Source organism: Bipolaris sorokiniana (assembly GCF_000338995.1).
Source record: "Bipolaris sorokiniana ND90Pr unplaced genomic scaffold COCSAscaffold_1, whole genome shotgun sequence".
NCBI lineage: Eukaryota > Fungi > Ascomycota > Dothideomycetes > Pleosporales > Pleosporaceae > Bipolaris > Bipolaris sorokiniana.
The window spans coordinates 3,602,409-3,628,861 of record NW_006911895.1 but is presented as its reverse complement, the minus strand read 5'-3'; the positions used below and the strand labels follow the sequence as shown (position 1 = coordinate 3,628,861).

The following is a 26,453-nucleotide window of genomic DNA, read 5'->3' as shown; positions in this document are numbered from 1 at the left end:
CTAAATATATAAAGGAACTTAATTTGTCTATATGATAGAGTGAGAAAGTGTTCTAACACTAAAGTCCTTGCCTTGGCGTGTGGGGAAAATTCTATAGTGTGGGGAAAAGCGCGCATAATACTCTTCGCGGTAATGTTCCCCGAAGATTTTCAAAGTTGGTTAAATAAAGTACGAAAGTGGAATAGATCAGGGTGCCTTTAACCGCGAGCCTCGGACAAAACCCCTCGAGCATGATGAAGAAAAACTTCACTCCTAACCTTACTCCACGCCTACATTGTGATGCGGAAACTGACAATTGCGCTATTAGCTTGGTCGCCGCTTGCGGCCAGCCAGTTCAACTATTCACAGTATGTAAATCCATTCTGGGGTACTGAAGGGCCAATACCAAATTACACTTTTGGCGGTGGTGCCGTTTTCGTGGGAGCGGCGGTGCCGTATGGTGTGGTCAAATTGACAATGGATACATACGTCAAGAACACGAGCATTGCGGCGTTGCAAGGTGGATACACGCCAAATGGCCTCATCACGGGCTTCTCGATGATGCATGAGTCTGGCACAGGAGGGTGTTCAAAGTACGGCGTTATTTCGCAAATGCCCCTTACAAACATTGAAGCACCGGTCAATCTCTTGGATAATCGCACGTACTGGCAGGAACGTGTTGGGCAAGACCATGCAAGCGTTGGATATTTCCGGACGAGCCTAAAAAACGGTGTCACAACGGAACTGAGCGCAACAAGACACGCAGGAGTGTTGCATTACGAGTTCCCAAAAGAAAAGAAGAAACATATCCTTGTCGATGTGTCGCATTATCTTCCAAATGTTGTTGGAGGATATTGTACTCAAACGTTCCATCAGGGCGAGATCAAGATCTCGCAAGATCGCAAGAGCTATCGAGGTTATGGAACTTATGCCGGAGGATTCAATGAGGGTGCGCCGTATACAGTCTATTTCTGTGGCGAGTTTGAGACAGCCCCGGATGAAGCGGAGACATTCGCTGGCCGTAACCAGTTCCCTGGTTTCAATGCGATGAACCCAGAGCCTCTCCCATGGCCGGTTTTTGTCTCAGAAAATATGACCACCCCCCAAGGTTCACGCGTTGGAGCGGTGTTTACATGGAAAGGGACTCAGACGACGATTCGTTCCAAGATTGGGATATCGTTCATTTCAGAAGAAAAAGCCTGTAGATTCAAAGATGAAGAGATTAAGAGCTGGGATATACAGGATACAGTTGATGCAGCAGTCGAGGAATGGAATCGTGAAGTTTTCAGTACGATTCGGGTGGATACCGGAAATAACACCAACCAAGAGCACCTCGCGCTGTTATATTCATCGCTCTACTTCATGCATCTCATCCCATCTAATCGAACCGGCGAAAATCCCCTCTGGCAATCGGAAGAACCGTACTGGGATGATTTCTACTGCTTATGTGGGTTCACTATCTCAACTTTTCTTGTCGCGTATTAACCACGTTGGCCAGGGGATACTTTTCGTAACACGATAAGCCTTTCCCATTTGATTCAAACCGATGCATATGAATCCCAAATTCGCTCACTTATCGATATTTGGAGAAATCAAGGTTACATGCCCGATGGGCGCTCAGGAAATGACAACGGTCTAGTACAAGGCGGCAGCAATTCTGACAACGTGCTCGCAGATGCTTATGTGAAGGGTCTCCGTGGAAAAATCAATTGGGCAGACGGCTATGCTGCTATGGTGAAAAATGCCGAAGTGCCTACTAATGGCAGCAACAAAGAGGGGCGAGGTGCAGGCGGAGATTGGCTACAGTACGGATACGTCAGCTCTTCTATGCCCAGAAGTATATCACGAACTGTTGAGTATTCCCTAAATGATTTTGCTCTGAGCCAAGTAGCAAAGGGCGAAAAGCCTGGCGACGTGTCAATGTATTTGAAGCGATCGGCCGGGTGGCAATTACTCTGGGATCCCAGTACACATAGCGTGAACACTTCGAAAGACTTCAGTGGCTTTCTTACTCCAAAAGACAGGAATGGCACATTCAACCAGACTGACTACAATCCAGCAAAATGTGGCGCTTGCTCATGGTCGTCAATCACTTACGAAGGCACACCTTTTGAATACTCTTTCACGATTCCTCACGACATGAAGACACTGATAGAGAAGATGGGCGGCCCTAAAGGTTTTGAGGAGCGTCTTGATTATATCTTTATTCCATACACTAGCCAAGCCGACCTTGGGCCCAACGGTGCAGGAATCAATACTATTATGAACATCGGGTAAGAAAGTGGCTTTCAGGCTTCCACGACCTACGACTCGAAGGAATGCTAATTGATATTTTAGCAATGAACCAGACTTTGCTACTCCTTATCTATATAACTATCTCAACAAACAGTGGAAGTCAGTGAATCAATCGCGCTTACAAGCCAAACAATAGTATGTTTTCAGCTTCGCTTTGCTTCCAAAGAGGTGTAAGCTCACTACCTATTCAGCTTCCGCAATACCACGAACGGTATGCCTGGTAACTCAGATGCCGGGGCCTTGAATTCCTGGCTGATCTGGCAAATGCTGGGTCTCTACCCAATTGTAACACAGCCAGTGTACCTTCTCGAGTCGCCTTGGTTTAGCGATATCAACATGACGATTAGTAGAGATAAGACCTTGCGAATTACGGCGAATGGGCTTGCCGAAGATAGCTTCTATGTTCAAGGCGTGAAGATCAATGGAGTTCAGTGGGATAGAAACTGGTTCAACCATGATGACGTTTTCCATGAGGGGGGTACCATCGAATTTGATCTTGGCAAGGAACCTGTAGTGTGGGAGAAAGGTGATGTGCCACCTAGTCCAGGAAACTTGGGTTAAAAATATCGTAGGAAATCTCTTGAAACCATAATAAGACTAATACTAGTACCGATGCAAGTGCAGATGAGCAGCGGCCAGGACGCTATTAACCCACACTTCTACTCTTGAGTCTAAAAAATGCTGATTCGGACGCAGCCTCGAGTACAAGGAGCGCAAGACAAAGTGTTTGGGCAACAACGAGTGCGAGCAATAGGTACAGGCTCGCTGATCTGCTGTGCGCCTAAGTATGCGCCAGGCCCTGCGCGCAAACGCTGTGCCACCAACGCCACCATCTCTGCTATTACTACCGCTGCCGTCCGGCAGACCTCCCCGGACAGCATTGTGTGGCAATCGGACGTGACAGGCCGCCTGGACAGGCTTGAGGCGCTGTTGCGTCGCACAGCTGCGCCACTAGTCGGCTGTCGCTGCCGCTGGCCTTCCCGCGCCCTTGAGCAGCCCCGAGGGGGGTGTACATGCAAATAGAGAAATGTTTGACACCACAGAAGCCACGTTACAGTAGCCCATCAACGCCCTCAATCATCTGGCCAATATGAATTGCAGCAGCTGTGCCGGGCGTGGCCCCTCGAGTGTAAACGGCACCAATCATGTAAACAACCATCAAGCGACCTCTGACCAAAACGATGCCGCCCTTAACCCAGTCATCAAACCCAACATAAATTAAATAACCCCGGCATCGACAACGTCGCCCCCCCGCTCCATGTTGCACAGCCGCTGAATGCACAAGTTGCATCCAGTGCTGTTAGCCTTTCCTGCGCATGTAGGACCCCGCCACCCGTGCCGCTGATTCCCAGTGGGTGCAAGACAATGCCAACGGCTATTTGAGACGTTGTATCCTCATTATTCGTGTCTTGGTCGCATAAAGGTGCAGCAACGCGCTGCAATCCGCTGCCCTCGTTTATATTATGATCGCTGCTTATCGCGTCAATAATGAAGCTCATGAGCGCGGCGCTCTGTTGCTGGGATGGCAGCAGTTCCTACGTGTCCTTTACCTCCTCGACCATTCGGACCTTTTCATTCACGTCAAGTCCTGCGATGTGGTAATGAAACTCAGCTGGATATTCACCTCTTACAAGTATGCCGACTTTGGTAGTTATAGGCGCTAGCAAATCCTTGGCACAAGTGATACGCACGCGATTACGGCCTACGTATTTCCTGGACCTGGTGTTGTTTCCATCTTGGCTATGATGGCGGAATTGCAATAAAGAGGACCCTGGATCTCGCAAACCAGCTGCGATACAATGGTGCCGAAGGAGACTTCGCCGTCCTCGACGTCATTGTCGGCCTTGCCCTTCTCCAGTGTAACTTGCCATACAATCGATAATCTTGCCAGCTACGGACAGTAAAGTTTGCCAGGCTACGAGTTCAATATTTTCTACTGGATTTCAGAGCTACATCAACCAGAAATAATTGCCAATCCCGGCTGCCCAAGATGATGAAAGCAGGCCGTTTTTTTATGGACCTGGCCCAAACGGCCATATGATAGTGGAAAAGATACCAATCCCGAAGCCTGGACCTACACGGATGCTGGTCAAGGTCCGAGGCGCTGAACTCCGTCACTCGGATTAGGAACCTTTTGAAGGCTGCACTGGGTTTAATTGGCGGAGGCAGCCAATGGTCCATGACACCAGGGCATGAAGTCTGTGGAACGGTTGTCGAGGTTGAGATCGAGTTTCTCGCTCCAAGAAAGACGAGAATATTGATGCTCCATGCCTAACCGAAGCATCGACAGGGACATGCACCACAACCTTTACAGACTACAAAATTGCCTACTCAACCCCGCTTTCTTCACTAGAAGCTTAACAGCTCTTGTACATCTGCCACCAACATGAGCAATGCACCCTGGACAATATTGCATTGCACATACTGGCGAACTTCAATTCTGCAACTGTCGTGCTAGACCTCATGCCAACAATACTGTGAACAACCGCACCGAGCATCGCTGAGATGGCGCTGCTTTCGGTCTATCAGCCAAGGCTAAATTTCTTAATCGCATTGGACGCACCATAAATCTCGCCAACAAGATTACTTGAGTATAATGACCCAACGTGCGTATTAAAGGGCGCGTAAAATGACACGCGCGGCACCCTGCTCCGCATTCACATCTCGAATTATTTCACATGGGCTACAGGATTGCTCAGTGTGCTACAGATGTGCTGGTAGCAGGTGCAGTTTTCAACGTTGTATGGACAAGCTTGGAACTTGACCGTAACAGTATTCTGAGATGCGGATGTACAACCAATTTTGGTCCTCTACTATGGAATTTGCTCGCTGGCGTGGTCCATCTTGTTGCGTGATTCAATTTTGCGTACGCGAGAAGTAGTGCACACTCACAGCTAGAAAATGTGGATAGTAGCATTAAAGGGTCGATACGACGATAACGCTAAAGCACCACTTCTGGCGGTCGTAGCCAATGTACTGGCTGGATGTAACAGATTTATACATTTGATGTTCGGCATGATTATCTTCTCATCACTGCAACTAGTGAGCGTGTGAGACGAGTTGAACTCTGTACCGTGCCATTACATTGTATCCACAGTATTTTGTAGAATCGGGGGTTTAAGGGAGGTTGCATCGAAGGACTGAAAGCATGCTATGTATTAGCGAGCAGAGACCATTGTAGCTATTTCCTACGTCCACAGCTTTGACAAAACATGGGAGCTAGTGCCGAGATTAGGAATATGAAAATGACTACCACGAACCTGGCCGGGCTCAAATTGTCGACTAGTTCTATTATTTAAATGCCGAGTCATCAAAAGGCTGACGACATCAGTTTTTATTTCAAGGCTTCCCGTTGGGGAAGATTTCCGCGCCAGCGCTAGGCCAAATCCAGGTCCACCAGCAGGCTGTACACAGTACCTCATGCAAGTGATTGTCGTGGAGGCGCATGCGTCAGAGAAGTGACTCGAATGCAAATCATGACAGATCCATTAAAGGGCAGTTACACGGCATACTTTATCATGTCACGGCTTTCATTTGAGTAGCTGACTTTGTGTTCAGACCTATGGGCTATCGTCTAGTATGCCATACTCCTCTGCGTTGGTAGCTTTCTGTATGGCAAAGCTAGTGGAACAAGATGCGATATTCGGTCGTACTAGTCAGCATTCACAATGTCATAGAAACCACTGAACACTGCGCTATTCGATAGTGCAAAGTGTCATGACTTCGTTATCCATTTCCAGTCTTAGCAAAAGAGTTTATACTTCAATTCGCATGTGTCGAAATCCTTGACTCATGTTTTCGTCCTCTAACTCACTATCGTACATATATAAAGACACCAAGCCGCGACTACCTCTATGCGCCTCTGGAGGCTGACTCGGGTAGGATGCGGCATTTTTGAGTATTCCCATCTCAACATCATCATTTGTATAGTGTTCGTGATTTGAATTTGAATCCCTGGATGTTTTGGAATTATTCGAGATATCCTGATTCGATTCTTCGCGAATCTGCACACCGCCTTGGTCATTAACGGATAGTTGTGTTGGTTGTGAATAGTATCCGTGATTCGCGAAGGAATTTTTCCACAAAGCTAGCTTTGCTCTGGATTTTCCTGAGGGTGTGCTATTCGCTTGCCTCGCCGTCTGCGATGACTTTGCTTGCGATGACTTTGCTTGCGACGATTTTGCTTGCGATGATTTCGCTTGTGAAGAACCATGGCTCTTGGACACTAAAGATTTGACGTTGAGGTACCGCTTCACGAAGACCTTGAGAGCAGGCGTATTTGCGCAAATTACACCAATATGAAGTTCCAGGAGGGTCCAGTTCCAAATTTCCCAGATTTGCCAGGAAATATCGTACGTCTCATAGAAAAGAACCCAAGTTGAATAGGTTCGTAAAGCCCCAAACACTGCTACTCCATAAGCAGTGGCAAATATTGCCATCAAGGCTGCTTTTTGTCGAAATGGGATTTTAGCCTTCCAGTAGATAAAGTTGGGCAGTAGAGCACAGATTACGTCTTGCATCGTGGAAATGACGCCAGCAGCTGTCATGTAAGCGCCCTCCTCATTGCAGTTGAATTTTTTTCCTAGCGCTATGTTGATGACGTTCGACTGCTCCCAGTATGCAGAGATAGGCCTGCATCCAACAAGCGGACTTATGAAGAAAGCAATTGTGGTCGTGACTTGGAACCCAATTGCGACCCAGGTGGTGATTCTAAAGGTTTTGGACGTGCCGCGCGATCCTAGGCGACGGAAGAAGAGTAGGATGGAAACTTTGACAAGGCCTGTGCCGAGGACAAAGAGGACCTCTATGGCCAAGATGAGCTTTCTTTGGGTCTCAAACAAGGTGAGGTCGACATCCCATATATGCACTCCGCTGTGATATTTGTCTGCAGCTATGAGGAATTAGCTGTGAACTGGAACGAACATAGGGCGAAATCTTACTCCACGGGATAAGAATAGCCAAAGTCATGACGAGTGGCTGTGAGACAGTAAGTGAATGAACAATGTCATGGAACAATAGGCAAGTTACAAGAGAAATAACCATGAACCAGTCATCCCAACCAGCATTCCGTTGCATATAGAATCGAACCCACAGTCTTGAGAAAACGGTAAAGAAGGTAATTGGCGTTAGGACGAATGCGATATTGGACGTCACTCTTCCTCTTCCTTCTGGATTGTCATAGTTCGGAGGCGGCCACGAAGCTATAACGCTCAATGGGGGGTTCGTGCCACCAGGCATATTGATGAACGTCAACTAGGTAAACAAATCGGGAGCGTAGCCAGCATTGAGATTCTGCGTTGGAGCACTGAGTTATTATGCACAGATGGTCTGTGTTTCAAGTGCTTATATTCGTTTATTTCAGCAAAATTAGTATGTCATAAGAGTTGCAAGGCCGCCACTGAAGACAATCGTCAAGCGGAAGCATGCAAGCATACTTTCAACGGCTCGCTCTCCGCCGAAGCCAGTACGTGTACAGCAGCTTTGGTCATTCCGTCCTTCATTTCGTGTTCACAAACAGGAATGAGAGAGGCGGGGCATACTCGTCGATCATGGTTCAATGCAGCTGGGGGCTTGCGAAGAACGTGTGCATGAATCGACAACAGGGTACGTACCAATCCGACATAGGCATGCTAGTAATTGTCCGGCACGGTGCATTTACTTTTTTCAAATATGAGTCCGAGCGCTATGTTTCTGACTAGCATGCCGCGAAGCCGCACGCATCCTTTGTGACTATTGGGCGATTTGACCGCGCAATCACAAGATAGGCACAAGTGGAACCAGTAACCAGGCACTGCTCACGCGGGAATGAACAAAAGTCTAGCTCGGGCCAACGTTCGGCCACTGGCGTCATCTTAGTGCCCGTTACCACGTGCGAGGCCCGTGCAGCTCGTCCATAGTTATCGTTCTCCCTCATTCCCGAGACCCCTTGATGACTGCAACTTGTTGGGAATGCAACTACTCATGTACTTGATAACCCGTTTTGTCCCGGCTGTAATGTGATCCACTTCATGCATGTCATTTCCAAGACGAGCCAACTTTCGCTATGCTTGGTGATGGCTCTCACAGGCCCTGCCATCGGAAATACCTACATCAGGCGTTCAGTAGTTTCAGGCTGCCACGATCCTAGTGCCACTTAGCCGAGCTGCGAGAGTGGTTTTACATGTCACGCTGTCATTGCGACAGGGCGACAGGGCGGGAAGAGGGACGTGATGACAGGACAGGTGGGGCAAACCCAGCTCCAAAGGTCGATGCGGTAAGCTAGCGTGCACGCAACCGTTGCTAACACGACGGCTTGCAGCTTACCGCTTCAGGGTCTGTTCACCTCCATCTCCGTTTTCCGGCTACCAAACTCATCTGGTAACTATCTCAACTCTGTCTGAGAAAAACAAGCTGAAAATGTCGTCGTGTTCGAAAAATGCGGGTCTGGCTACTCTAAAACAACGCTAGACTGTGTCGGCTTTACGCGCGTAAAACAAAAATAAAGCCCTATTAAGTGCTAATTCGCCAATCTTTCTTGCATTTTATATTAGGCGAAACGGAGCGCCGTTTTTTTACCTGGACCACCAAAGCTCTAACTGGAGCTGAAAGCTCCATTTTGCTGCCAGTTCTGTTGAAGTAGCCCGTTACGCGATCCGACGTGACTATAAAACGGAGCTTCAGTAATTGAACACCCCCTCCGTTTCCATTCCCAATCTAGATAGCCTAGGTGCAACGCTAGCCAGCCCTCCCTTGTTGAAGTGCTAACCCCAGAACGAAGATATAACGGAAATGGGGAACGAAGAAATGAACAGGCCCTCAGTTTGCCACATCCATTCCCAGACTTACCGAGGCCTTTGCAAACTTAAGGCAACTTTCTCGATAGTGCTCGGAACTGACTCGTTTGTGGGTCCTTCTGGCCTTCGCACGGATACAAAACAGGAATCAACGATCAATCAGCGCCAATCAGCGCCCAAATGAATCAGGTATTAAATAAACGCCAGACAAAGAGGCGCCGAACCCTTCGTACTTAATGCCGGGCAGATATATCTTTATCAAAGTTGTGCTTTACGCCACGACAGTCATTGTCACCAATCGCGATTAATCAGGGAAACTGAACATGTAGACCCACTGATTATGAATAGCCGTACTCGGGGGACTTTCGAGTGTGCTTGCAGGAAGTGCTCGTTCCGAGGCACGCACTTTTCAACATCCGATCCTGAGCCTCTTCCGCCACTAGAGCTATGATCTTGTGGGATGCCTTGAAATTTCTCGGATTTCCTCTACCGGACGTTCGCCATGCATAGCCATGGTTCTATGTTGGCGATCCTCAACATTTGCAATGCCGGGCGACTCTTGCCACCTTGCCACCGCTTTGGAACCATGGGAGTTGCTGCTCAAATATGTACGTTCAAAACTCTCCGCGTTTCATTAGTGAACCATCAGAGCCAGCTCCACTTTCCCCAGCTCCACATATTGAAACCCCTTCCCAGACTTTCACAGCAGCTTTTTGATATCGTGTTGTGTATCCTGGCAGCCATTTAACGGCATGTCATCGGCCTCCTGCATGTGGCGTGCGTGCGCCGGCACCGAGGGAAAGTCGCACGCGGAGGCTTCTATAGAGAATGCTGCCTTCAGAGAGTCTCAGCAAATTCACCCAGCATGCAGTACCCCGCAATTTTACCCCATTGTTCGTCCCCTTTGAAACATCTCTCCCATTTCTTCGAGGGATGCCTCTTAGTGGCAGCAGAAGCTGCAGACAGCGGTATCTTTGAAGTTCATCTGGATCCTTATGGATGATCTGCCTTTCTACTTTTGAAGCCCTGAAGATAGAAATTGGTATCCTCCCGTACTCTGGGTCTGCCTTCGTCGCATGCACACTGCAGCTCTTTTATTCTTCCGAGGCAACGATGAGATGCTAGATCTTTTTGTAGAGAAACTATGGGGTCAATTAGAATATGAACGACGCACAAGCATGCTCACCACTCTAAAGTGCAGCGCAGCCTGATACCGGACAGAACCCCCTACCACAAGACTCGCAATCGGGCAATCGAATTCTCAAATCTGATACATTCTCTGCTTCCCGCTGGCGATTCATTCCGAAAATACCATGCAATATTTTGCCCATCATATCATTGTTAATTGCTGGCCAACCTGCTAATGATGTTCTTGACGAAGACGAATTATTTACCTACAATTTCTTATCGAGCTATTGCGCGCCAAGCTACAGCTCCTCATGCGAATATAGAGTAATAGCATAGGCTTGCTGTTGCGATTCATAGTGTGATTCAATTGTCTTCAGTCCGCGAGGTCGTGAGGACTGTACACTGATAGTTCGCCTTGCAGCCATGTAGCGGGCATATAACCTGAGATCCTAGCTATATCACCCAGAGTCATGGGTGCGCGCTAGCGTACATCAGGACAGGGCAAACATCATAATGACAACTAAAGGATGTAGCGATAGGAAAATATTTGGCGGATTGTACACCCTGCACAATTAAACGAGATGAAGCACACCGTCCTACATTTAACTCAGACAAGAAGGGGTTTTCTGGCAAAGAAACAAAGTACGTAGATATCTGAGATGGGTAGCACACGTCAGGCGCTTTCCTAGCCCAATATTTAAAGAAGATTTTGATTATTTAGCCTATAGCTACCTATGAATGAGAATAGAATTACACTCCTAACAGTTAGCGAATTTATACCGTGGAGTAGCCTGCGCTGCACAACTTCCTTGAAGATGTGCAAGCCGGGTCACTAAATTTCCAGCACTACTATACTCAAGGATACGGCGAGCCTAGCAGAGCAATTGTAGCCTTTGATAACGAGATAAAAGCCGCAATATATAAGGAGTGAAAAGAGACACGAGCGAAGCGTGCTTTGAGGGCAGAAGCCGCTGAGGGTAAGTTAAAGTGCAATCGTGAGCACAGATGGTCCGCACAAGCTGAGGATGCGCAGCACTGAAAACACAGACAGCACGAATAAGTGAAGCGGATGCAGCAAATACATCGAAAGGTAACAGGAAAGCATCAACAGAACGATGCTGGATCTCTTCCGTGATCCATACCATACGAGCTTAAAAGATCAACCAAAAGCCTTACCACTATGAAGACCGTATTCGATTCGATGTCCTGAAGACAAATAATTCTCTCTAGAAGAAAACAATGAGCTACTTTCTACTGTGTCCCGACATAGTACTGCTGTCTAGAGAGAAATACTATGCACCGAGAACCATATTTAGATCTTGGTCAAGACTACTGGGTTTACCTCGTCTCTTGTGGATGTTGAAAGTGCTTTGAACTTGTCGTTCTGAATGTAAAAGCCAGAACAGCAAGCATGGGGTTACTTTCTATGACTGTGAAGTACTTTCCTAGCGCACTGAATGGCTTGTTATTAACGCGTGCTCTACGTATGTATGGCTATTGCGCATTTCAACAGGGTGGGCTATTTCCGACTTGGTGGCAATACACGAGTAATAGAAACACAATGATAGGTGCAGCGATGGATCCTGAGCTGAGTCACTCAACACGCAAATCGGCTCGATTGATCATCTCGTGCGGCTCCCTCGCGCGATTAGGAGTTATGCACGAACTGTTCCCTAGTCACGGCCCAAATGCTGCGACGCTATTAGATGAAGCTGAAGAATGGCAACACAACTTGCAATCCTGATCGGAATGTGGAATCAGAGCAGACATCAGGCGAGTCTTGCGACTAGATCAATACTGTGACGAAGGTGACCGTCTACGGATGGTAACTCGAAGATGGTCAACAGTACCAATGCCTCTCCCCCCAAAACCAACCAATCAACCAACCAATTTTTTGGATGCAATCTTCCTGGAATTATCACTGATGCTGGGGCGTCTCACATGATGTTTGATGTGGATACATGTAGAACAGTCTAATTTCATGGTACGTGCTAGCCCACGAGTACGTTTCGAAATTCATTTACGTTACTGTTGAATGTCTAGTACATTACAGGTTGTAATACAAACAGAACGATAGTTCACGGTGAATTGTTCTATCCTCAGGTTCCTCGTATATGATCCGTTGCACATGCCGTGCGTGTCACGACAACTAAGCAACCGTCCAAGCTACATAGTTCGATCAGAGATATTGGGTCACATCCTTGGCTTATACCACCAAAACCACGTCTTCTTTTTTATCCAAATCCTCGATTTTAGGGTGGAGCTCCATGTCGAAGCTGTACAACAACAATGCCAACGAGATACGAGTTTCGCTGTGCGCCAGATTTCGGCCGATGCAGTTCCGTGGACCGGTGTTGAAAGGCTGCAGAACTTGTCGGTTGTCGAAATGAAATTCTCATTTTGGGTTCCGGTGGACCTTTTCGTCCCATCGCGGGCAAAGGTATTCTTCTGGCCGGTGGAAGTTGCGCTTCTCTAGATATGGGGCGTACTGGTTGACACCAGCGACAACCTGATCACGAGTCAGTATACGTGTGAACGGAACGAGCGTAGTAGGTTCTCATGTTGGGTGGCAATTCATTGTCACGTATTATGGTTCGTTGGTTCTCGGGAGTCTTTCTTGGGAGTGTGATCGGCAAGGGTGGGTGGCGCCACATCGCTTCTGTGAAAGGGGATACCATGAAAGGTAATTCGGACGTCGATGTGACGAAGTTGACCTTATATTGGCTAGAGAACTTTGATCTGACCTCTTCTTGAGCTTTTGCTATGACTTTTGGACTTCTGAGAAGCCAAAACAAGGTCCTAGTCATTCTGATAGCAGATGTCTCAGCACCAGCACCTATGAGGATGTCCGCGTTGACAATGGTCTCCAAATCGTTCAGACCACTTGGTTGTTTGCGCTTTTGAACCATATCATTAAGAAAATCGCCACGACCTTGTTGCTCAAGATCGTTCATCTTCTTCGTAGTCACAGCGTGCGCCAGATTCCATTATGCGGCGTTTGCTTTAATCAAATGCGTCGATGTCATGATTCAGAATACTTAGCCACTTGAGAAGCGGGTAGCTGTGCGCGACTCGAATTCAGGCCTCAGCTTTAATAAAAAAGAATAAGTTGCGAATTAAACCACCTTCATCAGACCTCTCCAGGAAGCCAAAGGATCCGACTAAAGCCAAATGCCCGATTAGATCGAATGTCACTAGATAAAACCACTTCACCATATCGAATCTATCGTTCAAAGGGGCAAGGTTGCGCGACCCGTACAAGGAAAGGCCAGAGTGCACTTTTGTCAAAGTTGGTCAGGGATCGTTGAGAGTTTGGTGCGAGAATGGTGTTGTTGTGGGTAGCTAAGGGGTCGTCGGCCTGGCGAGGCTCGAGCAAGCGTCTCCCCTCAGGGCGCAAGCCGATATGTACTTACTTAGCGACAGCGATAGCATCGTAGCAGCGCTTGAAGGTATTGCGCTGTCGCTTCAATTCGGCGTTGTGCTGCAGCAGGTCAATAATAAGTGCATCATTTTGTCCCTAGGCTAGCATGCACAAACAGGCTTCAGGAGTTTGGATAATCTGTCGCATGTTTGTACGTGTCTTGCAGTGAGTCGCGATCGATGATTCGTTTTCGGCGCAGTCGCTGCTCTGACAAGCAAGTCTTGCATACCCCCACGGCCAGGTGCACGCGCAGACGAAGGAGCAGAAGCAACGGGCGCGGCTTCTTTGGGTGGTATTGCGTCTGACCACATGATGGCAGAGATTGACACTATGTATACTATCTCTATCATTTATCTAAACGAGACAAAGGCGAGAGCCTGCCCAGGATGTGCGACGTGGCATTGCTGACTTTGGCCATCATTTTATCCGTACCCAATATGGGCCATTCCCCACACCCCACTCCCTACCACGTAAGTATGTCACTGGTGGTTGCTATGCCGATTCCAAGAATCTTGGGGATCACTGTGCTGACCTTAGCTGCCCTACCGCAAATATTGATTCTCTCGGAAATATTGCAAGTAAACAGTGACCTCTTAATCGAAAACGCAATCGGAAAACGGAGAACAGAGCAGGCCCTGAACAAGTATTTCAACTCCTCAATTCTATCGCTGTTATTGTTACTGTTCGATAGCGATTGTGACGGGCTGAACGCTTTTGGGACAGCTCCTGACTAGAACTAGCTTATAACCCTAGCTCTCCAGCAGTTCCGCAGCCAATTCTATCAACATTTCTTCTTCGGAGTGCTCGGGTATTGGCAGTGCCTTTAGCATGGCGCAAGACGGTTTAGCTGGAATTCTATAGGCAATACCCGGCTACTTTGGTTTTAGAGGCTAACATAGCGTGATATAAAATTGTGTAAGCTAATGTCTACCATACTAAGCATGTGTAAAACACTAGGTGTAGATGCTAAGAAAGAAAAATATAGCCAGCTGGCTCCTAGCCTAGAACCTGTGGATCCTTTTCACAATGTTGTGCTGGTGGCTGATCTCGTTGCGTTGATAACGGGGCCTTCCAAACCGTTGCTTGTACTTAAGAGGTCTCATCGAACGGGTGTAGGCTATCGGAAGCTGGATAAATCTTCGAACGTTAGTCTCCGGAGGCGCAGAAAGATTTCCAAGGGATTGAACAAGAGGGACACATTTTATTGCGTAATGATGCTTGAACTCTTCGAAAAATAGTTTTGGAGCTTTGTAGATAATAAAACTTTGGACCAAATGCATCCTTGTTTGCGAACAGCAATCCTCGGCGGTCAAGGTCCGTGAGTCAACAAAGGGAAATAATTCAGATGAACAGACAAGGAATAACTTTGACAAATGCGATTAATTGAACGCTAGAAGCATCCACCGCGTTTAACGCTGAATGTACAATACCAACAGACGCGTCGAGGTTACGACATGGAATTTCGGCAGACTGGCTGGAGTTCATGGGACCCTAGGGGTTTATAACCATGATGCGGATCACAAACGCTGGTCGGTAATTCTTGTACAGATAGAGCAGAAAGGGAAGGAGCCTTGCATTACTCCACACTGATGCCAACCTTGGAATGTCACGTTATCAATCAATAGTCGAGAAATTGTGCCTGGTACCTGTAACAATGCCATTTTGGGAGGCCGACACAGGGCCACGCCAAGGATGCCACGCGGTTCTTGGATGAAGGTAGATATCATGGTAGCCGGAGCTCAGACATGCTGAACCTTACATGAAGCGATGGACCGATGCATGGAATATGTACGGAGGAGGGATGGGCCTTTGGAGTTGAACACTTATGCGTCGTCGAAACAGAGTCTTGCTTATGAATTGGAGGGACCAACTACAGCAGGTACGCGCCACTTGCACCCGTTGCTAAACCACCACCTCAACCAACGCCGTGTTTCGCAATCCATCTGATCCATGCCAGGCATCGAAATAAACTCTCACGCCAAATTAACGCTAACAGTCCAAGGCAGATCTGGTGATGTACCAAATACCAGTGTGTCCGTTTCCAAATGAACCAAAACGTGCTTGTTCAGTCGCCCATGGTTTTATAGCAATGCGCTACAGCCTTCCACTTATGCGAAACGCGTCTGCCAAAGCCACCTATCACACTAAGCTAGCATATCCGCCTGAGTAGCCACCTGCTGGTCCAAACGTAATACCTGCACCAAGTACTGTTCTCACAGCCATGTCATTGAACTGCCGCTCTGCTTGAATTCGATGCATTCGCACGGCTATATCCTCAGGCGACCCGGGCTCTAGCGTTCCAGACGCCGCCGGAGATCCCCCAGCCTGAACCACACTAGATACAGGAATATTGGGGTCAAGCATCATAGCGGTCCTCGCCTCGTCGCCTACGCGCTTGATCGCGAGTGTCTGCACTTCCTCGGCGCGTGATCGCAGGGCCTGAACCTCGGATTTGTTCCTTTTGTTCAAGTCGGGGTGATTGAGTACCCCAGGCTTGTACGTATCTGCGCAGAGCGCTGGCATGAGCGTGGAAATCTCGTCGGGATTCTGCATAATCTCAAGGAAGAAGAACTTGTACCAGCCAGCGCGGTTGAGGGCTGGCATGTATGTTGCGTACGATGATGTAGCAGAGGGCGCTTCTGATATCTTGAGCTCTTCAGCATGCGCCTGCTCATCAAAATTCCAAATGGGCGCCAAGTGAGGTTGTACAGGAACCATGACGTGTGGGATAGCTTCAAGTCCAAATTGATGCGCAAGGGCCGTATATCCATTGTATGAGTAAAGTTCTACTATGTCAGTGCGGATCGTGGACGGCCTTACAGGTGACTTACTGCGCGCATCCTCAGGCAGATCAACCCAACTTGCCAAAATTTTGGGCGCTTCCAACAAACCAGAGTTTCGTGGCTCGAAATTTCGGTCCAGGGCATCAAACAGCAGATCAGCTAAGATGTAAAATTCTCGAGTCGGGGTTTCCGTGACTGGGTCTACGAAACTCCAAGGATCTGCAAGCGGCACACTGCTGGCACTGACCTTTCGCGGGGGAACTGTAAAAACGTTGGGTGGTGAAGCAGCCTGCGTGAAAGGACTATGCGCCAGATACTGTGAGGATGGATTGGCCGCTTTCGTGCCAACAGGCGAATCTCCCAGTTTCAAGCTTCCCAAGTCGGTGGGTAATTCAGCGGTGAATTCAGTGGGCGCAGCTGGAGACACAGAGCTTTCGGGGGCTGGCGTAGATGGTTGCGTATGTGTGATATTATTCGGTGGCATATGTCCTTGTACATCGTTGTGCTGCAGTGGAGGGCTTATTGATGGAGGGATTGGATTCGCCACCTGATTACCTGGACTGGCAGGTGGCATGTTATGCCATTGTTGCTGTTGATCTTGCTCTTGCTGATATGGCGTGTTTGATACAGGCAGATTTGGCGGCTGTGGTTGGTGTTGATGTTGCAGCTCTTGTTGGGATGGTGTGTTTGGCGCAGGTGGATATGATTGTTGTTGCTGACCAATATGTGTAGCATGACCCTGCGCATACTCCCATTGCGGCTGTTGACTTGGAGATACTGTTGATTCTGGTGGTGAGATTTTTGGATGCGGTGGCACTGGCGGCGTAGGAGCATATCCCGACTGTGCCTGAAACCCAGTCTGGCCTCCCGCTATAAAGCCAGTTTCCTGACTGTTATATACATTCTGCTGCCCATGCGGAAAGTATTGCTGGGATTGTATAGCGGTTGTCTGTCCGAGCTGGCCCTGCTGCCCGTGCACATATTCAGATGTGTTGTAACCTGGCGCGCTCAGTGGCTGTTGTGCAGCAGGCGCTTGCACTGGTGGTGGAGGGGGAGGGCTCTGTTGTGGGTAGTAGTTGTTCTGGCTTGTCGGAGCAGCAGTCGAGCCTCCATAGTAATAGTTTGGCTGGTATGGTGAAGGCTGTACAGGAGTGTAAGAGGTCGTCGGCGGAGCTGGTTGTTGCTGTTGAGGCTGCTGCCACTGCTGCTGTTGCGGTTGAGGGCTGTATGTCTGAGCCTGCGGCTGTTGGTAGCCATGGCCTTGACCTTGCGGGTTCTGGTGGCTCTGGTAGTTCTGGTAACTCTGCAGCTGTTGAGGAGGGCTAGGGGCGGGCTTGTTTCCAAGCTTCGAGCTCAATGTCTGTCCCAACTTACCCACCATGGGCTTTCCAGTGGAGACGGCCTGGCTCATCATCTGCCCAAAAATGCCGCCAGTCTTGTGCGTGTGGCCCGACTGTCCATACTGCTGCTGTTGGTGGGCGTAGTTCTGTGGTGCGCCCTGGTAACCGCCAGGCTGTGTATTTGAGCCGTAATTTGACATGGTGCTTCTCTAAGTTCGTCCGCTCACGGTGACGTTAGGCGTGTGACTGTTGTATGACCCCTCCATGAGTGACCTCGGCCAGACAGCGCTTCAGCCGCATTTGGTTGGACACGGTGCTTGGCACGGTGGCTTATTGAGGCTTGAGTACTACCGTGTCTGTGCGCGTGATGCGCCAAACCACCTGCATGAGTACTTACAAAAATGAGCTTATACAACCACTGAGGCGTCCATTCTGTTTGTGTGAGCGAAGAGGGCTCTCTGAAGCATGTGAGCCTTGGGTACTGTTGCAGCCTTTGCAAGGCCACGGAAGCAATAACTTCAGCCGTGTCTCTAAAGATTTCAGAGTCATGCCAGGGGTGTGAGCCCAGGCTGCCTTGGTTGGGGTACTGGTGTAGGCGCCTTCAGTGCCCCCTCTAGCACCAGCCACCCACGTGATATGTCTTAGCAAAGGAAAAGTCTTTTTCTCTAAACACCCGTGTATTTCAAAATATCGCTAGTGTGTGGGTAGAAAATTCTACTTTTACCATTTTCTGCACGCTGTATAAAGCCAATACAAAGTAAATAAATAAAAGTAATAGAGCATACTAGTAGTATTAGCGTATCTTCGTTTACGCAGTGCTAGGTATATAAGTAAAATTGCTGGCGCAGGGTTAGCATATCGCACTTATACATGAGAGTAAAGAGTAATTACTCAATAATTTTCATGTTCATCTTCTTGTACAACTTCTTATACGTATATAAGTATGCGGAAGCAGAAGTAGAGGTGTTTTCTAAAGACACCTCGTTCGTTATGTGGCAGACTCCCTGCCGAATGTCGGGTGTTGAAATGGAATCGACCACAGTTCCATGCAAGTATGTGATTATACTACAGCTGAATTCGTTAATAATAATAAACTGGGTGAAATTCACTGCACCTAACCTCCCTATTGCCGGCTTCTAATGGTAGCCGAGTTCGAGCAGACCACAAAAACGACTGCGAATGTGTTTCCCATGTGTGTTTATGGTCTGGTAGAAAGTCGCGCCATTCATTCGAGCAATTGTTGCTTTGAACGCATCTACAGCGGGGCACATGACGTATAAATAGGACCACGCCGAGAGAGGTTTGAGACCCTTGTTTTCGAACACAACTCAGATACACAGTAAGTCCAGTTACCGCACTAGCCACGAGCCCCTGGCAAAGATCTAACCCAAAACAAGCTTAAACTGGCCACAAACGGATAAGGAGCAATTGAACAGGCCCTTAAACCTTATGATTGTCAGCATTGTCTACATATTTGCACACAAGTTAGTCGGCCGGCCCAATCTCCGGAGATCCGAGAGCAGCCAAAATAGTACCCGTCATACCACATCCTGGTAGCTCCAATGTTGCGGGAATTTAGAATGGACTCGACGGGGTTAGTTATCCCGATGCCGTAGGTGCACCGTACCTATCCATCAACGGTCGATTTAGCCAGAATGAAGCGGTCAGATATTCTTAAATAGAAACTCTCTGCTCTCTTTGGTTCAGACTGGCTTTAAAGCAATGAAAATATTTGCCAATACGATGCCGGCTATTCTTTGTCTTCTTCTCTACCTGGCATCTGCCAGTCTCGCTATTCGCCCTAAGGGCTCTCTATCTATCACTAGTCGACATGCTAGGTGGGCCAGAATCACAAGGACGATCGCGATTCAGAAGAAGGCAGTCGCCTCAGGGCACTGACGGAAATCCTGGTGTGGGCTACTTCGAGCAGCCAATTGATCACCATAACCCCAGCCTTGGAACATTCAAAATGCGCTATTCTTGGAGCAACAAATTCTGGAAAGGCCATGGTTCTCCTATTGTACTCTTTCTACCTAGTGAAACCAATCCGGCTCCTTTCGTTGATTGGTACGGGAATTATAGTTCCATAGAGTTCTACTTTAGCCAGGAGCAATCAACTTACAATCTTGGAGCAGCATACATATTACTCGAAAATCGATATTACGGAGAGTCCTCGCCATACTCAGAACTGACCACTGCAAACCTAAAATATCTCACATTCGATCAAGCCATGCGCGATACTGTCAACTTTGCTCAGAATGCTAAGCTGCCATTCGCTGCTAATAGCACTGCGTCAGATGTGCCATGGGTACTCACTAGTGGTTCATACAGTGGTGTCATCGCTATTGATATTGCAACAAAGCTACCTGGTACTTTCTGGGCGTATTGGGTGACAGGCGCCGCAGTACAGGAGCAGGAAGATTTCTGGAGGCAAAGCGATAGTTTCCTGAAAACAGGACCGAAGAACTGCACAAAAGACGTAGCATAAGCGACCGAACATATCGACAGTGTGTTATTAAATGGTTCCCAAAAGGAGATTGACGCCCTCAAAGCCAGCTTCGGTCTCCAAGATCTGACTCACAACGACGATTTCGTAAACCAGCTCAGTCAGAACCCTGAGCTTAGGTACTCTATGCAGTTCGATTTTCTCACCGCACCGGACGTGATGAACAGTTATATGTGTTGTGATGCTATTGAGGGTGTTTGGGACCCAGTAACTCGAAATTATACCCATTCCAAGCTTCCTGGTGTTGAAGGAGTGGGCGTTGAGAAAGTACTAGAAAACTGGACTAAATGGATGAAGTATTACCAGCTACCTGGATTCTGCGCAAGTTTTGGCGAGAAATACTACCCTGGACTATATAGCAAGAACAGTACTTACTGCGATGAGTCCTATGACCCCAACAACCCGTTCTATACAGATATGAGCGTTGGAAATCCATGGAACCGACAGTATCTCTGGCTTTCATGCAATGAACCATTCAGCGCCCGGACGGCAAGTGCACCCAAAGGTGTTACAACACTCATCAGCCGCTTACTCAACGTCGAGTATGGGTACCACATGTGCGATATGCTGTTTCCCAAAGGTCCTCATGGTGAGGCATACGGCTTGCGTACTGCGGACGAGTTCAATGAGTATTGGGGTGGTTGGAATATTGGAAACACGAGTCGATTGTTACTTGTCAATGGAGAATACGATTATTGGAGATCAGCCACGGTTGCAGCGGAAAATCGTCCCGAGGGTCCCCTCAAGAGCACAGAGCAGCTTCCTACCTGGATTGTGCCTGGTGGTTATCATTGCAGTGATTCTTTGTACTATCGGAATGGCCGTCTTAACGAAGGTGTTCGAAAGGTGATTCATGAAATACTTGCACAACTAGAAGCCTGGGTAAAGGAGTGGCCAGGAAAGAACGATTCTTCTAGTACTAGCTAGTGTTAGGCAATCAAGCCACCAGCCCAGAGGCTAATATCCGATGTTCTTTACCCTATTTTCTTCTAGTGATTGACCCTTGTTATTTAGTGCTTCTTCTTTATCGCTATAGACAAAGTAGCTTAGTCTACAACGACACCTTAGCTTTATAATAAGCCAGACGTGGGTTGACAGGCACATGAATCCATCCGCGGGCCGCGCACAACCAAATTCCTCGGAGCGGAGTCCGAGTACTAAATACGTACACTACCGCTAGCCCACCCCTCGCCTCGAACACCTTCTGGCTTTCTCCGTGTCGCATCCACCTAGCTGAATGCTGGTTGTTTTTGCAGCTCTCAGAGAGTATGCAATCTCCTACGCGCCGCGTTGCGAAGGGCCGGAGCCAGCCTGCGTGTAACCCTTGCCGCCGGCGGAAGTCTCGTTGCAAGTATGAGCCAGCGGAGCACGTCTGCCTGATGTGCAAAACGCATCAGACACAGTGTGTCAGACCACCGCGGAATGGTTCAGTACAGAGCACGTGGAGAGACGGACAGATTGAGCAGAGCTCGCGCTACCCTCCCCAGTCGCCATCTCAGGCCTCGATGCGAACACGTGACCCGCGGCCGTCCATCGTCGACGCCAACTCCGTCGCCATTTCAACATCTCCTAGTCTGTGCCTCGGTGCGGCTCCAGAGGCAGCATTCGACGCCAATGATGAGGACAACCCACACATTGTGGCCCCGGCCACAGCCGCAGACAGTCATTTTCTCCAAGACTATCTGTCGAGCATTCACGCGACACAAGGAGAGCGAGCTATTCGACCCGCGCTGCCTGGCACTGCGTCGGCGCCTGTCGTCTTCATGCGCGTGAGGAAGAGGCCTGTGGGCCTGACCATAGACCCGAACCCTTCCTCAGCCAAGCTGCAGATGATTGTGAAGCTCTTGGAGCCCCACCAAGACGCATTGCTCATGGTCTATCGCACCAAAGGAAACGCATGTTTCCCAATACTCCATGAAGACTTCTTCGCCCGGGACAGTACACGCTCTCGCATTTCGCCGGCTGTGCTTGCTTGTGTATATGCTCACGCAATGTGCTACTGGTCCTCCGACGAGCAACTGAGGACATGTCGTCGCCCAGATGGCCGTTTCATCTGGAATTTGGCATTAGATGCTCTCTACTTCGAACTACACATTTCGCCTGGCATGTCATCAATCATTTCCATATTGCTACAGTGGGGTGACAAAAAAAAGTCCAAATCCAAAAAGTTGTCGTTTTTAAACATTTATTACTTAATAACTAGACAAGCTATCCTAAAACGGGTTAATGCATTTTAAAGCCAAGATGTCCTAGTTTAGTATAGGGTAGTCACGTGACTGTAAGTCAGCCTTTTTGTTAGCTAAAATAAACTAAAAAAATAAGAGAAAAAAAACTAAAAACTAAAAATAGTAATCTCTTTTTATTTAATAGATATTATACTACAGTTTCTATATATAGTATACTAGGCTATATAAACTTTATATATATATAACTTAGTTAGATATTGTTACACGGGGTTGGGTGCTGATACTTCTCTAAGCTCGATCCGGGTTAGGGCGAGTAAGGATATGTGAATAGCGCCGTGAGGTAGTTATCTGGCGATGCAGTAGAGTAGGCGTGCTTAAAAGATAGATAACAATAGGTTTAACAATTCCTAATCTATATTAAATAGACTAACAAGTATTAATCTTATAAAGTTAAGTAACTAGTAAGAAAGTATAATTTAAGTTAACCACAACGAGAGTAATAATAAAATCTATCTATCCTTATATCCTTATTACTTCCAGTCCTGACATCTATGGCATCTTCGAAGTGCCCTGGCATCTGGAGATGTTCGAGATGTCCTGGCATCTCGAGATGTTCTAGCATCTGTCTTCTTAGCGCGATATCTGGTCTTGGCGAGATGCTAGATTACATGATTCTCGCCCCGCGATAATTATTACCTTCTGACGTGGACGTCCATAGGCTCCTTGCCTTCTATCCTTCGTTAAGGAGAGAATCCTTCTTATTACTTATAACATTATCCCCCCTCTTAGGCGTATTATCCTAATACCCTAGATTATCGTTTTACCATGCCGCGTGTTAAATCGCTAGCTATATATAAGGTCGGTAGGCCCTAGGCTATTATAACCGTCCCTTCCTAACTCTAGCCTTTCTAACTATACCTAAGGTCCAAAAGCCCTATACTCCCCGTGCCTAGACTTCGACTAAATAGAAACGTGCTCGTGCTGCGCGAGCGGAAGAGAAAGGTTTTAAAATAGATTTTCGTTATAAGCGTTATAAGGAGAAGAAGCTTCATTACTTCGTTAAAACGTCCTCTAGCTGTTATACTGGGTGCATCTTAGTTAGTGCTAAGTGTAGTTTATTTATTTCTGAAAAAGAGTAGGAAGAAGTGCAGGCTGAGCAGGAGCGTAAGGAATTAGAGGTTACTTAAGCTAAAGAGCGTCAGGCTCTAGCTGCTGCTAAGGCGTCTCGCCTGCGCCGTAAACTTCTAGAGGTAAAGAATAGAAAGTGTGCCTTTACGCGTTGTAATCTTGCGATAATTACTATCTAAGATCGTGCAAAAGAGCAGGCTGAGGGGAGCTCAGCCCCTAGTAGTACGGGCCTTCCTATTATCGAACTATCGCTATCCGGACCGTTGACTAACCTAAGCTAGTTACAGGCTAATTTCTATAATCCTTCTTTTAACTATTCCTTTCTCTTCTCTAAGGGTTTGCCCCTCGCTTCTCCGGGTGCTTCTAGTGGTATTTACGTACTAGTAACTTATAGTTTGTTAGATTTCCTTTAGGTTCCTAAGTGTTATAGCTCTCAGGCTATCCTTGCCACTTAACTAAGTACTTCCACTAACTACCGATTTTCCACAGGTCCTTAATTTCCTTAACCTTATACTCGTCGTCTTTAAGCTCTATATCTGTTACTAGCTTAGTATCTAGAGGTACTAGTTCTAGGAGTTTCTTATAAAAGATAGGGTAGATTCGTATACCTTATAGGAGTTTTAACTTATAGTTTACTTTTCCTATTTCCTCTAGGATTTTAAATAGTTCTATTTAGAGGTTGTCTAATTTTCTGTATAGTCGTTTAGTTTTTAGGTTTTATCTTAATAAGAAAACTCTATCCCCCTTCTTAAAGGTTAGTCCCTTAATCCTTAGTTTATTCGCTATTTTAGATGTTATAAGGTTCCGTTAAGCTATATTCTTACTTAATTCTTTATATAATTCTCGCATAAGCTTCGCCTTATCGTCTACCTCTACTGTAATACTTTTAATATCCTTTAGATCTTAGTAAGCGATTAGCTTATATCCGTAGTTTACGTAGTGCGGCGAATACTTTATTATTACTAATTTTATACTATTATAGACCAATTGCGCTATTAGTAATAACTCTACCTAGTTATCTTATAATTTATTAGCGTACATCCGTAGGTACTATTCTAATATCTAGTTCGTACGTTCTATCTAGCTATCTATTTCCAGATAAAAGCTTATTAAAAGCTTCTTCTTAACACCTAACTTTACTAGGAATATACTCCAGTATTTAGACGTAAACAGTTTATCATAATTAGTAATAAACTCTTTAGGTATCCTATACTCTAACACTAGTACTTTAGTAACTTCGTACGCGTATTTATCTACTGTAATAGTCTCTTCTATAAGTATAAATTTTACTACCTTAGTTAATCAGTCTATAATTACTAAGATTATATTGTAAAATTAGGCTAATCCTAGTTCTAATAATTTCGGGAGCTTCACTATAAAGTCCATTATTACACTTATCTATAGTCTAGATAGTGGCTATAGAGATTATAATAGGCCGTAGAGCTTATATCTCTTAGGCTTGTTCTAGTAATATGCTAAATAGTTATCTAGTATTTCCTATACCTTTATACGCATACGTAGTATTATAAACACCTTAGCTAGTCGTCTAACTATTTCTTTAATTTCTATATATCTATACTCTTAGAACTCATATAGTTCCTATATAAGACTTAATCTTATATATAGAGGTATATATATTCGATTCTTTAAAACTATATCTTAGTACTCTCGTTTGTCATTTAACAGTTCGTCAGAGCCTACTTTATTAGGCTTAAACTACTAGCTAGCTACTTACTACTACTATTACTATTATAGCGTTTCTATCTACTTAGCTATCTTAGCTACTTTAGCTAGTTCCGGCTAGTTATACTTTAGACTGCTATTAGGTATCTTCTTAAGTAAGGCGTTATATAGTTCCTTATAACTGTTACAAGTAACAAGAAGAATTCTCTCCTTGACAAGTGACGAGATGGCTGAAGGCCTATGGACGTCCACGCCAGAAGGTAATGATCATCGCGGGGCGAGGATCACGTGATTGACATCACGCCAAGACGACCGTCAGACGCTAGTATGTGATGGCAGCAATCCTTTGATGGCAGCCATCAGGACATCAGGCCAAGCAACGGAAAAGTCGTGATGGCAGTGATGGCAGGACTGGAAGCAATGAGGATATAAGGATGGATGGATTTCATTATTACTCTCGTTGTGGTCAACTCAAATTGTACTTTCTTACTAGTATCCTTACTTAACAAGATTGTCACAAGTTAGTCTATCAAATAGATTAGTCTTGTCAAACCCTCCTTAAGCACGCCAACTCCACTGCATCGCCAGACAAGCCTCACGGAACACTAACGTAATACTCACCTGCCTTAGTGCGGACCAGGATAGAGAAGTATAGACCCTTACCCCGTGTAACAATAACCCTCTTCGCGCAAATTAGACCTTCTACTTAAAGCGTCTACTACTCTATTAAGCGTTCCCGCGCGGTGCGTAATCTTAAAGTCGAACTAGGCTAGCATTTCTACCTATCGCACTTATTATTAGTTAAGTTTTTTTATTATTATAAAACTCGTTAAGTTCTAGTAATTAGTAAAAACCTTAATCTAGTTGGGGAGTCCTAACAGGTATACTTCCTATTATTTAAAGGTATTAACTACTCTAAGTAGTTCCTTATCGTGAATATTATAATTAAGTTCTACTCCTAAGAACTTTTATAAATAGTAGAACACTAGTCTCTATTTTTTATCTAGGTACTACTATAACAGCATAGCTCTAAGTACGTAGTTAGACGTGTTAGTCTTAACTCTAGTAGGTTGTTAAGAGCTATACATCTTAAGTACTAGCGCCTCTAGGAATATCTACTTAATTCGATCAAAAGCCTCTTAATATTCTTATTCCTATTTAAAATCTATTTTCTTTTTTATTACTTCTATAAGGGGTACTATAATCTTTAAATAATTTCTAATAAACTTTT

The 26,453-nt window shown here is 46.5% G+C and overlaps 8 protein-coding genes across 8 annotated transcripts; 3 read left to right on the top strand and 5 right to left on the bottom strand.

Annotated features, from left to right (window-relative positions):
• Nucleotides 1-456: 456 nt before the first annotated feature.
• On the top strand, nucleotides 457-2,886 carry COCSADRAFT_177828 (glycoside hydrolase family 92 protein; the record flags this gene model as incomplete). Its single annotated transcript, XM_007697160.1, has 4 exons — nucleotides 457-1,426; nucleotides 1,478-2,252; nucleotides 2,317-2,409; nucleotides 2,466-2,886. The coding sequence occupies 4 exons, from the start codon at nucleotides 457-459 to the stop codon at nucleotides 2,833-2,835; spliced, it is 2,208 nt and encodes a 735-aa protein (XP_007695350.1). The 3' UTR covers nucleotides 2,836-2,886.
• A 3,143-nt stretch (nucleotides 2,887-6,029) lies between these two features.
• COCSADRAFT_76336 (uncharacterized protein) lies at nucleotides 6,030-7,512 on the bottom strand (the record flags this gene model as incomplete). The annotated part of the gene is made up of 3 exons (XM_007697159.1): nucleotides 6,030-7,141; nucleotides 7,194-7,251; nucleotides 7,303-7,512. The coding sequence occupies 3 exons, from the start codon at nucleotides 7,510-7,512 to the stop codon at nucleotides 6,030-6,032; spliced, it is 1,380 nt and encodes a 459-aa protein (XP_007695349.1).
• A 4,869-nt stretch (nucleotides 7,513-12,381) lies between these two features.
• COCSADRAFT_78139 (uncharacterized protein) lies at nucleotides 12,382-12,567 on the bottom strand (the record flags this gene model as incomplete). The annotated part of the gene is made up of 1 exon (XM_007697158.1): nucleotides 12,382-12,567. A coding segment is annotated over one exon (186 nt), but the record flags the coding sequence as incomplete, so codon positions are not given.
• A 121-nt stretch (nucleotides 12,568-12,688) lies between these two features.
• COCSADRAFT_22385 (uncharacterized protein) lies at nucleotides 12,689-13,129 on the bottom strand (the record flags this gene model as incomplete). Its single annotated transcript, XM_007695910.1, has 1 exon — nucleotides 12,689-13,129. The coding sequence occupies one exon, from the start codon at nucleotides 13,127-13,129 to the stop codon at nucleotides 12,689-12,691; it is 441 nt and encodes a 146-aa protein (XP_007694100.1).
• A 2,606-nt stretch (nucleotides 13,130-15,735) lies between these two features.
• On the bottom strand, nucleotides 15,736-17,919 carry COCSADRAFT_167162 (uncharacterized protein; the record flags this gene model as incomplete). Its single annotated transcript, XM_007697157.1, has 2 exons — nucleotides 15,736-16,382; nucleotides 16,428-17,919. 2 exons carry the CDS (start codon nucleotides 17,917-17,919, stop codon nucleotides 15,736-15,738), a joined length of 2,139 nt encoding a protein of 712 aa, XP_007695347.1.
• Nucleotides 17,920-19,550: 1,631 nt separating this feature from the next.
• On the top strand, nucleotides 19,551-21,152 carry COCSADRAFT_167161 (uncharacterized protein; the record flags this gene model as incomplete). Its single annotated transcript, XM_007697156.1, has 2 exons — nucleotides 19,551-20,198; nucleotides 20,253-21,152. 2 exons carry the CDS (start codon nucleotides 19,551-19,553, stop codon nucleotides 21,150-21,152), a joined length of 1,548 nt encoding a protein of 515 aa, XP_007695346.1.
• A 2,227-nt stretch (nucleotides 21,153-23,379) lies between these two features.
• Nucleotides 23,380-23,795, top strand: COCSADRAFT_342428 (uncharacterized protein; the record flags this gene model as incomplete). Its single annotated transcript, XM_007697155.1, is given in 2 exon segments — nucleotides 23,380-23,589; nucleotides 23,608-23,795. A coding segment is annotated over 1 exon segment (171 nt), but the record flags the coding sequence as incomplete, so codon positions are not given.
• Nucleotides 23,796-24,619: 824 nt separating this feature from the next.
• COCSADRAFT_76096 (uncharacterized protein) lies at nucleotides 24,620-24,784 on the bottom strand (the record flags this gene model as incomplete). The annotated part of the gene is made up of 1 exon (XM_007697154.1): nucleotides 24,620-24,784. A coding segment is annotated over one exon (165 nt), but the record flags the coding sequence as incomplete, so codon positions are not given.
• Between the last annotated feature and the right edge of the window lie 1,669 nt (nucleotides 24,785-26,453).